At 34.5% G+C, this 15,643-nt stretch overlaps 1 protein-coding gene across 1 annotated transcript in view; it reads right to left on the bottom strand.

The window, feature by feature from the left end:
* LOC103597913 (collagen alpha-1(XI) chain-like) overlaps positions 1-15,643 on the bottom strand; it is a 40,188-nt gene that overhangs the window by 5,652 nt on the left and 18,893 nt on the right. Inside the window, exons 2-3 of the mRNA XM_008581793.1 lie at positions 7,313-7,480; positions 760-973 (exon numbers count right to left, since the gene is read on the bottom strand). Of these exons, the coding sequence (XP_008580015.1) occupies positions 760-973; positions 7,313-7,480 (382 nt within the window). The remainder of the gene's footprint in view (positions 1-759; positions 974-7,312; positions 7,481-15,643) is intronic.

Here is a 15,643-nt window from a genome sequence, read left to right as displayed (position 1 = left end):
GTGCAGTGCTGGGAGCGCAGTGACGCTCCCGCCGCGGGTTCGGATCCTATATAGGAATGGCTGGTGTGCTCACTGGCTGAGCACGGTGTGGACGACGCCAGGCCAAGGGTTGCGATCCCCTTACCGGTCACAAAAAAAGACAAAAATAAAATAAAATAAAATAAAAAATAAAAGCCTCCAGTGACTTCCCACTTCACTTAGAGTAGAACCCGAAGTGCTCGCAACCTCCTACAATGTGTTATACCATCTGGCCACTGCTTCTCCACCTGCACCATCCCATTATGCACCTGCCATGTTGTTGTCCTTGTGGCTTGGAACAAATCAGCCACACCCTGGAATCAGAGACTTTGTACTTGCTTCCCCCTCCTCCTGGAAAAGTGGGCTCCTGGAAGAGTATGCTTTTGATTATCATCATGGCATGCACTGACTTCTTAGTGAGGTTTTTCCTGACCTCATTTCTTAAAATTGTACCCCCCTCTGCCATTCCCTATCCTCTTCACTACTCTTTTTCTCTCTCACTTATCACCACTTCCTATACTATTTATTAGGGGTTTTATTGTTTGTTTGTTTGTTTAATTTCCATTGTTTGTCTGCCCAGACTGTAAAGCAAACTACATAAGTTTAGGTATTTTATTGTGTGCATTTCTTTCTCACCAGCCCCTAGAAAAACTGTATCAAACTTCATAAATATTTGATGAGTGATTGAATGAAATTATTACTTTCAACATAGATACAACATTTAATTAATAGGTTACTTACTTTCCATCAGCAATGTTAACGGTTCTGAAGAGGGGATAGTCTTCTGGGGCAGGTTTTCCAGTGTGGTCTTCAAATAGAAAAACAGGTGATCTCCCAACCTCGACACCAATTTGCTGAATACCATGTTCATTATATATAGATAAAAGGAAAGACTGAATCCCTTTTTTGGGTTTTACTGTAAATAATATTGAAAAATCTTCTGGAAAAGTTTCACCTGAGAAGAGAAGGCCGACAGTTATAAATTCAATTTTCCAGATTGTTCCTGGATCACATAATTATTTTTGAACTTTCTATGTGTCCTTAAGTTCAAACGTTAACGGATTAATAAACAAACAGTGGTGGGGACACCTGAGAAGAGAAGGCCGACAGTTATAAATTCAATTTTCCAGATTGTTCCTGGATCACATTATTATTTTTGAACTTTCTATGTGTCCTTAAGTTCAAACGTTAACGGATTAATAAACAAACAGTGGTGGGGGTGGGTAGATTCTATTAAGTTTTCCCTGTAATATTGATCCAGGCTATATTCAAACTTTAAAGCCACTCATTTAAAGCACAATGATTATGTGAAATTGAACTCAAAACTAGGGAACAAGATCATGGTACTAGTACAATGTCAAATACAAAGCAAGCACTCTTAAAACACTTATTTAAGTACCACTTTTGGTTGTAAGGTTTGTATTTTCTGGCTTTGACTAGTCTACAATCATACTTTCTCTCCTTAAAGAGGCATTGTAATGGTACGAAAATACAAAGGTGTGCTTTCGTCATTCCTTCAAAAGCTAAACAGTTTTTGCTATCACACAATGCAGTTTTACTAATAAAAAAAAGCACTTGTCATTATAAATCAGTTCTATTAGGTACTTAGCTAACATAATTCTAAATTTAAGAAAGCCGACTTTTTTTTTTCTGCTTTTAGTGATCATATCCCATACGGCCAGCATATGGTCTGATCTACATAGGTGCTTACTAAGCATTTGTTAAATAAATAATCAGTAAAGTAATTATCACAAATATATCTCAGATAGTTAAGCAATAACTATGTTATAGTTTCATAAAACACTGCATATTAAATTGTGGGTTTCATTTTTCAAAAATGTTTTACAAATACATCTTATTTGATCCTCTCGCTATCCTGGCACATAAATTAAAGCAGGCATTATTATTTGATGGATGAGGTTACTTCAGTTCAAAGTTGTCCATTTGCAAAACTGGTGTGTATGTTCCTGTTTAATCAACAATATCTGGGCCAACATCAATAGCTTCCATATTCAATCCATTTATCCCAAGTTCTATTACAAGCAATATTATAAAAGGATAAAAGAATTATGAATATGACTGTCACAGATTCACAGTCAAAATATTATAGATTAGAAATACTACGTCTAAGAATTTGTGGGAAGAGGATGCTAATGTTTAAAGATACTATGTTGTCAATTCATGAAAGCACTATTTATAATAATAAAATGTTAAAATGGACTTCAATGATTGTGGCTAGTTAAATAAAATACAAACCATCTACATAATGGAATCCTAAGCAGCCATTTAAAAAAACGTAGTAGAAAAATATTTTAAGTGGAACTTATAAAAAATGTATTATCAAACATTTTTGTACAGTCTTCATGTCGGTGATTAACTGTGACCCATTTATCAGTCAAAAGTCCTAATGGGATTTTTTTTGTCTTGTAAATGAATTACTTCTTTCCTGGGCTACTGCTAGTTTACAAAGTACCTTGTAGAGATTAGATTAATTTGCCCCCTCTAGACAGAAGGTAGCATCTGGTACAGACTTTAATAATTGGACCATGATCGGGGTAGATGAATACTTTCACACAGGCACAAAATGTCAAACCAACACTAATCAACAGTCTTGGTTGGCTGTTTCCAGCTCGATAATATGCTTCAAAGATGTGAGGAAAAGCTAAATTAGAAGAACTGCATTGCCTGTATTTATTATCAATAAAATTATTTTTGGAGTCTTTTAAACTGGATATTTTCTTTACTAAATAGGAAGTTATAGCCATTGTGACTAAATTTTTCAAAGCATTGTTATTTCAATCTTTAAAAAAATCAAAGCAGATTATTACAAGTCTTATATTTTTAAAACTCTCAATGTTATCATAACAAAAGAAGTATATATACATATATATATATAATTTTGCTCAACTTAAGTGTCACAGAGACATACAACCAATTTACATTATATTTTATATTTATAAAAATCAATAGAAGAAAAACAATATGGAAATAAAGTGGAAAGGTAATAAAGCACACTGATTAACAAAATGCTTTATACCTGCCTATACCATAAATATAAATCTAGGAAATTCAGCCTATTATTGAAGCAGGTCCATGACAAAATACTCTTTTTTTCAGATGAGTAGCCTGGAATGTTGAGAATCATAGGAATTCTTACCCTAACTGTATCTTGATTTTTTAAAGATCTCATACGGTAAAAGAAAACAATGCTAAAATGTTATGAACTAGGGTAAAAAAATGTCTTTTCCATTTTGCAAAAAGCAGTATTTAATAAATAGAGATATTTAGAAAAGGAGGAATTTTAGACTAGTACATAATAAATAGAGATATTTAGAAAAGGAGGAATTTTAGACTAGTACATATTTTAATTAGTCATCCAATTTGTACAGCATTTTTGAAAACCTTCAACTTCTTACTATATTAATAACTAAAATCTTATATATCTGAAAGAATTTCCCAATTTAAAATTAAGCAATAAGATTTTATTATAATCTTTAAGCTATTATACTTGAAAATTAAAATTTGGCCTATCTAAAAAATCATGACTTCACCCAATTTTCTATCTAACCTAGGCACCCCACCCCAGTTTCCTTCCTATAAAAGTGCTAAAGTTGTTTGTAGCTGACTGAATTTGTCCGAATGAATTCACTATGATAGCAGTTCAACAACAGAAATGCAGCCACTTAAAATGTGAAATTCTATTTGACATAGCAGTAATCTGTATATATGGTACAGATAAAATTGGGTTTTTTTCAGCTTAAATAATCCATATTTTGAAATGTAGAAATACAAAGAATAAAGTATGTTAAATGATTGTTGTTTAAAAAATACTATTACTCTTAAGCGATAGTAATTATTAAGGTCTTCAATAGAAAGGAATTTTTGAAAATAAATAAATAAACAATACTATTATTGGGTCAATTAAGAAAAAGAAAAGGAAAAAAAGAAAAACAAATAGTGAGGAAAAGGAAAAGGGAGGAAAAGACAGAGACAGGAAAGGGAGGGGGAAGAAGGTGCTGGGGAAAGGACGGGAGACCAATTTAAAGTTAACAAAGTTACAGTTAGATAGGAAGAATAGATTCCGGTGTTCTAGGGTGACAACAGCTAATAATATTGTACTGTATATTTCAAAATAGCCAGAAAGAAGGATAATGAATGTTATAACCACAAAGAAATGATAAATGTTTAGCTGACAGATATTCTAACTATTCTGATCAAATCATTATACAATATATGCATGTATTAAACCAACAAATTGTACCCCACAAACATGTACAATGAAAAAAAACACACCTTTTCTGTGTCTATACATAAAATCACATGTATGTGTGATAACAGTCATCGAGATTCACTCTGAGTATAACAGATTCAATAGTGGTTCTTAAAATGGTCTTTTCTATTGCATCGTTGAATATATCTGATATGAAAAAGTCACATAACTTTGATTTTAACTTTTTGATTGTGTTCAATATTTTTTCATGGAGAACATATCTCCCTTTAACTGAAATCCCTGCTTAGTGGTGAGCAGTGTTTTTTAACTGAGGAGGGGAGACCAATTTGCATAGTAGGAAGAGTCTACTTTGGTGTAAGAGAGACCAGGACTGTCTCCCCACTTTACACCATTCACTGGTTCTGTGATTATAAGCAAATACTTCACATTTCTAATTCCAGTTTGCATAGTAGGAAGAGTCTACTTTGGTGTAAGAGAGACCAGGACTGTCTCCCCACTTTACGCCATTCACTGGTTCTGTGATTATAAGCAAATACTTCACATTTCTAATTCCAGATTCACAAATTGAGTTTAAATATTCCCCTCCCCAGATGATTATGAAGACACAGGCCAATACATGTAAAGGTTCTGGCAATGTCTGTCCCATGGCAGGTGTTCTAAAGAGGGCAGATAGAATTTGCAAATTACAGATTTATTCAGTTCCCATGCACATTTTCAGAGTTTTAAATTATAGGTCTCAAACTGGGGCTTTCAAAGACATATATATTAATTCCCCTAGAATATTTTAATGACTGTATACAACTGACAATCCCTTATCCCACCCAGGTGATGAATACTGAAGTTTCCAATACTACTGATTACTTTATTCATTAGAAAAGAGGTTGCTTTTATGTCTTCCTATCACAGAAAAAAGGACATTCCAAATCTATTTTTCAAAGATCTTTTTTAGTTATTTTACAAACAATAATACTCACTGTTTAGATATTTTTAATGGTGATCTTATCCTTACTAATACGTACTAATTGCCATTTTGCACCATTGATAGGAAGCTGTGCTCTCCAGGAAGGTAAGCTTGTAATTAGTAGCATGGGAAAAAATGAGGTATCTTTCATAGTTGTCTCTTCTTATCTGAAATACTCTTTATTAGAAACATGGGCCGGCCCCGTGGCTCACTCGGGAGAGTGTGGCACTGGTAGTGCCTAGGCCCTGGGTTCGGATCCTATATAAGGATGGCCGGTGTGCTCACTGGCTGAGCATGGTGCAGACCACGCCATGCCATGGGTTGTGATCCCCTTACCGACCAAAAAAAAAAAAAAGAGAGAGAGAGAGAGAAAGAAAAAGAAACATAAGCCTAAGACACAATACCAGGGTCAGGGGTAAGGAGTCTGGAGGGGAGGAGGGGACTTGGATACAGATGAATTCTGTTAACTTGTTAACTGGAGTGGAAAGAGATCCTAGAGGCATACATCGTATTCTTTCTCCAAGAGTAAAACAATAGAAATCACTAAATTAATCAAATTAACTTTCACATTGGAATGCAGAATAAACTGACTCAGAGGATGAGCCAAAGTATAAAAAATTATAAACTGTAACTTTTTCTAAAGCTTTTCTATTAGTCTATTTTTCTTTGTTTTTTCTCTCTTAGAATCCCCATCCCCTTTCCTATTAGGGATGCATTACGAAATGCATCAGACAGCCCACAAATAGAAAAGCAACTTACAGTTTTACTATTTAAAATGGTAAAATTTAATTTAAATATATTTTGTGGATTTAATAACTTTCATTTTTTTTATTTTTAAAGTCAGAAAAATTGTACATTATATTATTTATATTTAGTTTGCTGTTTTTGTCCACCATGAATTACTGCAAAACAAAAAATATATTGAAAGAAACAATGAATAGTCAAAATAAATGGGTTTTCAGAATACTTTAAAAGTCCCTTCCATGAAAAATGTACTGTGTTGTTTTATAATTTTTTAATCCCTTGATTTATATCTTTTCTATTGTTAAAAAACAGTTTTATATAAAAATAGGAAACTCAAGCCCCTTCAGGTAAAGTATAAGGCAAGGAGAAAAATTTAAATGATACATTGCTGTTGAGAAGATCCCAAATCATCAAAATGGAATACTTGATAATATATAAAATATTGGCCTCGAAACAGCCCAGACCAGTGTTAAATATTGACCCCCACACAATTTGGTCAAAACAGAGAGCTTCTATGAAAATCAGTTTTCTCCTGTGTTAAAAGAATGTGGACACCAACTTGAACTTGTAAGGATAAATAATTGACATGTATCAGTTGCAGACAGGTACATGTAATGAGTTTTCTGCTTATAAAATGTGACGTTCAGAAATTGTCATTTCATCACTCAACTACCTCTCCCCACATTATCATTTTTTCTAGATAATTAGTCTTATTAGGCCAATTAGTCCTTTCATGGAAAGAATGAAAATATTCACCAAGAATTTTTCATTACCATTATGAAAACCTGCCAGATGAAGTCTTACAAAATCTCTAGTCCCGGAATTCCCAATAAATATGAGACGTGACTTTTACTATATTTCAGATAAGAAGAGCTTGCAAAAATAATGTGAAATTAACATCTATGAAAGAAGTGTTTCTTTCAACAGAAACATTTACATCATTTTAAGAAAACATTCATGAAGTCTGTCTAAATCTACATGCTGATTTAAGGGTGAAATTTACCTCCAAACACTCACAACAAGTAAATTCAACACGATTACATACAAAATTAGGCTATACATAAAATGTTGTCTTCATATTTTGTCATGTTGAAATAAAATAATAATAATTAAATGTTCAAATGAGCATATTTTCTGTGACTGTGCTAAATTATGATGGGCAAAAATTATTAAACTATTATACTGTTATTGTCATTACACCACTTTGGTGACCACAATGTATTTGGTGTCTGACATATGAAATAATTATATTTCAGTCTATAACTGAACATTACATAACATGATAATAATTTGCAAAGAAATAGTATTAGTAGCAACAATAGCAGTAATAATAATAATGATGAGATAAGTGAACATACCTGAAAATAACTGTTTTGTTGGGGCACTGAGTTGTGCTTGTTTTGAAACTCTGTAAGCAGTATCAGAATCTTTAGAATTCTTTCTGTTTGTGCAAAATCCCGTTGTTTTTGATATTCCCTCTGGAGAATTATGGAAATCTAGTGCTTTTAGTACATCAACTGGAGCAGCTAAAAAATAAGTAAAAAATAGTAACTGAACACACATTCCAATATAAAAAAGAGTATTTTTAACACAGGAAATATTATGGCAACCCATTTTTCAAATCTATTTATCACTTGCCATTGTTCCCTAACAAGGGTGGGAGTTTGTGGACTAGGGCAGCAGGTAATTATATAAATCATAACAACATTCTCAAATGAAAAATATCTCAAATCTGGAATCAAATTATGGGGAAGCAAAACAGAAGATATGTGTGGTGTGTATTTGAAATTTAATATAGCCTATATACGAATTTAGAAACATTCAGATGTATCTCAATTGCAATTTATAAAATCTTCAGTAATTCCAAATAATAACATTATTTTGAATTAAAATGAAAGCCAACATCTGTAGATATCCCAATGTTTTTTTAATAGAGATACTATTCAACAATTTATATCTTGAACAAAAGTGATTCTGAAGATTCAAATTTACAATGAATATTATATGTAAATATTATAAAATGTGCAGTTACTAAGCCATATTGCATACACAAAGAGAAGTTAAAAGAAAGATGTTAAAAATAATAGCACAATACAATGCCTTGTTTTGCATGTTTTCTTATGTTAGTTATTCACAAAATATGGTATAATATGTGTGTGAAGGTTTATATATCTGTGTACATGTGCATGTATATATGTATCTATCTATAATTTGCTGATTTTTACCCTCTAAATATTCCAGAGTTACTTCATAGACATTGCTTCATGCCTCACAGTATAGATTGAATGTCCCTGGAAACAAGCAATTGTGTCTTCTCCCCCATCCTCCCACCCCGCTTCTATGCAGCTGTAGTATCTAACACAGAGCTATTTTGGGGAAGAAGCACATTTCCCAAACCCAGTTCACTACAGCTACCTCCAGCCACTGTGAAGTGGTCAATATAAAATAAGTTTGGAAACTTAAACTTTTCCTTTGTAAGTGTGGCCTATTTGGATAAACAGTTTTATCGGTATATAATTCATATCCCATACAATTCAACCATTTAAAAGTTTACAATTTAATCGGTTTTGGTATGTTTTACTATTAATTTTTTAAATTGTTGTAAAATATATATAACAGAATATTTGCCATTTTAAGCCTTGTTAAGTGTACAATTCAATAGCATTAATTACACTCACAACGTTGTGCAACTGTCACTACTATCTATTGCTGAAATGTTTTCATCACTCCAAGCAGAAACTTTATAACCATTGTGCAAATAACTCGCATCTCCTTACCCCCTCCTAGCCCCTGGAAACCTCTAATCTACTTTCTGTCTCTGTGAAGTTGCCTAATCTATAAATTTCGTGTAAGTGGAATCATACAATATTCCCCAAAGCACTGAACACAGAAGTACCATATGACCCAGCAATTCCGCTCCTAGGTATATACCCAAAAGACCTGAAAGCCAGGACTTGAGCAAATAGTTGTATGCCAATGTTCACTACAGCATTAGTCACAATTCCAAAAAGTGGAAACAATCTAAGTTTCCTTAAACAAATGAATGGATTAACAAAATGAGGTAAATATGATGGAATATTATTCAGCTATAAAAAGCAATGAAGTCCTGATACATGCCACAGCATAGGTGAACCTTTAAAACATTATGCCATATGAAATAAGCCAGACCAAAAAGGACAAACATGGTTTATTTTTAGACCCTCAAATTCTGTACTCCACAGCTACATATCTATTTAATTCAGTAAGCAAGTCAAAACATGAATCATGATGTAAGCGTTGTTATGAAAACAGACTTTAGAATCTATATTACTCAATACGCTTATATCTTATTGGTTTTCGATAGGTATTCAAAAAGAAAACTCAGAGCAGGTCCCATGCTGGCCAATGTGTCACTCAGCATGCCTGAGATATAGTCCTTACTTCATGTATTTAGATTCTAATTGAGGAGGCACTATATATATCCCAACATCTATGTAAGAGGAAGTATCTAATTTATATAGGTGCAAACGGCACTATTTTGTTCAGAAGGAAAAAGACCACTTCTGGCTGAAAGTGAGAACTAATATTGATTTGAAAAGTTTAAGTTGTAATTAATCAAATAGAATTGCCATCAAATTTTAGAATATGTTGTGTTTTATTTTAGAATCAGGAAACATGGCCACAATTTCTCAAACTCCACAAAGTAGAAGGTGACCTGCAGCAGGGTTTTGCTCCTTGAGAATTACAATTTCAACAAATATTTAATTATAGTAACTACCAGTCTGTTATAGAATATACGAATGATTGATTGAATGAGGGTTTGTGAACAGTGTACATCTGATCATTTCCTTAGTTTATTAAATTTTAGGGGTATTGACTTCTATATCTACAAATATTTATACATGAAGCTTTTTGTTACGTGCCTTGCACAGTGTAATGAATGTACTTTGCTTTGAATAATAATAATAATAATAAAGCCCCTGTCTACCTGTTTCATCAAGCTTCTGAATGAAAACTAACATACTATCCAGTAGAATGTACATCATTCCAAATTATTAAAAAGAAAAAAAAACTTTGAGAAAATCAGACATTTCTAAGGGATCATTAGCTCTATCAAATATGGTAGTCTTTAGTTCAAACTTGGAATATTTTCAAAAATCATTATTGTATTCGAGAACATATTTTTTGTGCTAGTCCTGCTTGCAAAATAGCCATGTTTTAGGTCAGTAAGATATCTGACCATTCACACTGTTTTCTTTTATCTTATAACTAAGAAAATAACAATTATAATATTGTCATGTCCAGAAAGCCTAATACATGCCAGTCACTGGGCTAAGTTCTTTACAGGCATTAAGCCTCACAAACCATATGCTCTTATCCCCACTATGTAGATGAGGGAACTAAGAATCGGAGAGCAAACTAAGGATACTTGTGAGGCCTGTGTAAATATCAAGTCTGCGTTCTTTCCACTTTACCACCCTCACTGCTATACCCCGCAAATAAAAACTCTGCAAAAAGAAATTTAAAACACATCTCATGTAGTCATATTTCATTGAGCCAGTTAATTGATTCCTGATGTTCATATTTGTTTTAAATTAAACTCAATTCATGTTTCACGTTATAAATTACTCTGAAGGAGAATGTTTCTGAAAGCTACAGCACCTTATCTGTTCATATTATCTTATTTTCTTGTTCTGAAGCCATTCTCAAAAGTTGAGCTGAATACAGACTCCAGTATAAACATGAACACAGCTATGAAGGTTGTAGTTATTCTGTAAAGAAAAGAATGCAGCACCACGGTCATGGTCACAACTGGGCATAGGTAGACAGCACATAAAATGGACCACGATTTTCCTTCACTCCGAAGTATCTTTTAACACAATGACCATTTCCAGGAGCACAGACTTTGGCACGTTTGTTCCTTTCTACTTTGAAACTAATGTGATAAAAACACACTCTCTCTACAGGATTCAACATGAGGGCTCTATTGTTTTTTAAAGTCTGACAAAGTTCTTCATAGAAACACGTGATATGAAATAATTCACTTCTAAAAAAACAGTAAAAAAAAAGAGGAACATACAATAAAGATTTCAACTACGCTTTTTTTTTCCTAAAAAGGCATTTCAAGTTACAAAAAAGTAAAACACAATCAAGTCTTAAAGGTACCTTTTTCTTTGAAGTGAACTAAGTAATAAATTAAGACACAGAAGTTCTGCCTGTTATTTGATCCCATAATCCTCATAATCATAGCACACACATATATGAAGTTTGTGAACTTCATAAAGTTTGCGAATAGAATTAAAAATTTCCATGAACTTTTTCAAGTACCTTCGTATGTGGGAAAACTATTCTTCATATTTTGTTAACTGAACTGCAACTGTTTAAAGATTAAAACAGTAATTAATTAAGGCTAAATACAGTACATTTAAAAATTGAAATTTCCGGGGCCAGCCCGGTGGCGCACTGGATAGCGCGCCGCTTGGGAAGCGTGGCGGCACTCCCGCCCGAGGGTTCGGATCCCACATACGGACCGGTTCCCGCTCACTGGCTGAGCGAGGCACGGGGGCAGCACCGAGGGTTGCAGTCCCGTTGCCGGTCCCCGGTCCGGTATGGGGGCAACACTGAGGGTTGCGATCCGTTGCCGGACACGGAAAAAAACAAAAAGACAAAAAAAAAAAAATAATAATAATAATAATTGAAATTTCCATATTCAGAGTAATTCTTAAATGCCCTTAATATTTTAAGCGTTTCTATATTGACAACTGGTGGTACAGACCATGAGTAAGCATTTCAGACGTATCCAATTCAATACAAGATTTTGTTCAATAATCTTGTTTCTATTCCTTTCATTGCATACCTACATGCTTATTAAATGGGAGAATAAGCTATCAGAGCCCAATACACTACAGTACTACAATAGCAACTTAACTGGCTTCCATGCCTTTTACCATCAATCTGCATACCTCAGCTTGTTTGAGTTTCCAAAATTTCATGTCTCATGTCACTTTGCTGCTTACAAATTCCTTCTGAGAACCCCACTGTCTTCCAGATGTTATCCACATTCCTTGCATATAAAATCTTGATGATCTGGACATACCCACTAATCCTCCCAGTTCTATCCCCACCACATGTTCATTCCTGTCTCTCACCACCCACTAATTCCTTTCTCACTCAGTGCCCTAGCCATGATGAACTCAGATTTCCCAGAACCCAACATGTACTTTCGCCTGGCTTTGAACCTTTATAAATCCTACTCCCTCTGTCTGAAACACTTAGCTCCACCTCACCTGAGGATTAAGTAGGATATAACTGATATGCTGTCTCCTCCAGAAAGCACTCCTTATCTCCCAGAGCTGAATTAGATGTGGTAATCTTTATATAGCACCTTTCACACTTGGTTTTAATTATTTACCTATACTTGGCTTTTTTTCCCCCACACACTAGGACTATGTAAAATGTTGGCTGAATGTGAAACACAACAGTGGGAAAATATATGAAAACAACTTTCTCTGAGGTCCATAGGGCTCTCTAGTGTTGAAAGAAAAATTGTTGTGTTTCTAATATGTCCCTTCTATTGTGTTTTGTTGGCCTCTTGGATGCCCCCACTCATTCACCGATCAGTTTTATCCCAGGTCTTTGATCCTTTCTCCCCTGTTGCCTTCAGCATCCATATGGATTACTGATCTAATAAGTCACAGTGTTTTTACTGCTTCATCTGTAATTCCTCCACTAAGCTCCTTCAGACACTCTCGTGGCCAGCAGTGCACGGCAGCATTATGCAGTGTGGAAGAGCCAGACTGCTTTTGAATTCTACCTCTGCCACTTAGCAACTGTGTGACTTGAACACATTACTCAACTGCTCCGTGCCTCAGTTTCCACATCTGTAAAATGAGAATAATAAAAATATCAGCCTCCAAGAGTTTTTGTCAGAATTGAGTTGGTGTTTGTAACAAGGCCTTAGAAATCTATGGCTGGGAAATCTATGCCTATGGACTAAGACCTCGTTGCTGCCTATTTTTATATGGTGTATGAGTTAAGAATGGTTTTACATTTTTTAATGGTTGAAAAAATCCAAAGAAAAAGAATATTTTGTGACACATGAAAACCATATGAAACTTAAATTTCAGCGTTCATAAATAAAATTTTCATCGATACATAGGCACACCTATTCATTTATATATTGTCCATAGCTGCTTTCGCACTACAATGACAGAGTTGCTTAGCTGCAACAGAGACTGTATGACCCACAAAGACTAAAATATCTACTCTTTAGCCCTTTTAAGCTATGTGTATCCTGAAAAATAAATAGTTCATCAGTGAAGAGAAGGGGGAAAGAAACAGCAAATCTGGCAGTAAAGATAACAAGAGAGCACAGGGTTTAAGGAAATGAAAGCAGCCCTGCTTCCCCCAACAAGACACCAACACTGAACAAATTCAGCTGTCCAAATTCTTCCTGGATTCGCCATGGCCGTGGAAGACCTCTGAAGAAAAATCACATCTCCATCATAATTCACCACTACAAACTCCAGGTGAGCCACCTATCCACTTGCCCACACCCAAATTTATTGTTCTAGCTGGAATAAACTTTTTTCAGTTCCTCGAATGTAACTTGCTCCCTTTATGTGAAGATTTTTTCCAATCCTTCCTCAACTGCCTAAGGACAGTTGACCGATTTTTCAATTACTGTCATTAACATCATCCGGAGAACTTGTAAAATATATGGATACTGGGTCCCATCCCAGAACTAATAAGCTAGAATGATAGAGGTGGGGCCCAGGCATCCATGTGTTTAAAATGTTTCCCAGATGAGTCTAATGTGCTACCAGGGTTGATATCTGGTGGATTTAAACCTTTTGGTCTAAACCTAAGCATGACTTCCTCCAGGAACTCTTTATTTATCCCTTCCAGGCAGGCTATATGGCCCTCTCATATGATCCAAAGTGCCCTATATTTCCCTTGGATAACCCCACAGTCTATTTTGTTGCTTGCTTAATTATCTCATTCTGACTGTAGGCTATATTCTCAGGCATAGCATGTCAAAATTATGCTAGTGATTTTCTTGTTATATACTCATAGCCCCCAACCTTCATTCTCTCTCTCTCTCTCTCTCTCTCTCTCTCTCTCTCTCCCCCCCCCTTCTCTGCTAAGCATGTAATTTACTGTTTAGCATCTGCCTCCCTGATGGATTGTAAACTCTGTGACAGTGGACACCAGTAGCAGTAATATTCCTGTGGTTTTGCCAAGGCACAGCAGCTGAAACACATTAAATAAGATATGTTCAATGAATGAATGGATGAGTAACTACATCCTGCCTCAGAGATGAAGCATCTTTCCTACCATTATGAGAAGGTAAAGGGAGAGGGTTGGAAGTGACATTTTAAAACAACAGAGCTCTCCAACTTTGGTTGTTTCCATTATTTGATTGGGTATGGTAAGAACACAGGTGTCAAGTGGCCTTTTCCAACTTCTAGAGAGGCACTTATTCTCACCTTGTACCTCACACCACAAGCTATATATGAAGCATACCATTATGGAAAGAAATAAAAATACATAAAACAAAGAAAGAGTTCTAAACCATCTCCCACCCAGTCACAAAATGTTTTGCTGCTCCAAGTGAGTACCAGCAACTGCTACTGTGTGTATGTGGCGGTGAGATGTAGGACTGACAGAAGAAGACAGAGAAGTGACTATTTATTATAATTTACCTATTACCAATACTCTGTTATATTTCAAAATCATGAGAGCTCTTAATAAAGAGTCTAAAACTTAGGATATGACATGTGTAGAGACAACAATTAATAACTCGCTTTCTGCAGTTAGAACAGCCCAATTTCTAACCCACATTTAGTATTTATCTGTATGACTTCAGGTAAGCTACTCACCCCTTCAAGACTTAATTTCTTCAACTTAGCCACATTTTGAGAATTAAATGAGATAAAGAATTTTAGCCTCTGAAGATTGTGTCTAGTAAGTAATAAATACTCAATAAAAACAATATCTAAAATTGTTACCCCCTGATAATTTCAACCTTTCTGAACATCTCTCAATAGTTCCAGTGAACGTCATCCATATTTCCCCAGAGCTATAATTAACTTGATTCTTATTATCTGTTTCCTCTGACTACCCTGAGAAATCTCTTTGCAGTAGAGTAGAATATTGAACAGTTTTCATTAGACATCATCCATGAAAATTTTACTGCTTAGCAATCTGTCCAGCACGCTCATATGTTATTCCAGATATATACAACCCCAGGAGGTTTCCTGGGACTTAGCTTAAGCAACTGAATGGATCTCAAATCTATATTTTCATGTTCACCTCTCCATTACCACCCTTTAGAACAACCTGATATTAATGCACTGATATTATTAGCATTTACCTCTTTTCATTATTTTTTATTTGCATTTCATAGAAATTGATAAAACTATGGCTGAAACACAGTAATCTTGATGTTTACTAAAAGGTTTAAAAATATAATATTGTAGAGTTTTTCCTCTGTCACTATTCTTCTATTTATTTTAAATATGCATATGCCACATACCAATCCTGTATTATAAACCAACATGAAGTATTAGAAAATTAAACATATTGACCTGAATTTCCTCATATTGAAAAAAATATAGAAGCTGATCTTTAAATGATGATGTGGCAAAATGTCAATATAAATTATGTAAATTTTCTATGTCCCAGCAAAACCCTTTTTAGCTGAAATT

The sequence above is a fragment of the Galeopterus variegatus genome, unplaced genomic scaffold, assembly GCF_000696425.1.
Source record: "Galeopterus variegatus unplaced genomic scaffold, G_variegatus-3.0.2 Scaffold2466, whole genome shotgun sequence".
Lineage (NCBI taxonomy): Eukaryota > Metazoa > Chordata > Mammalia > Dermoptera > Cynocephalidae > Galeopterus > Galeopterus variegatus.
This window is presented reverse-complemented; position numbering and strand designations above follow the sequence as displayed.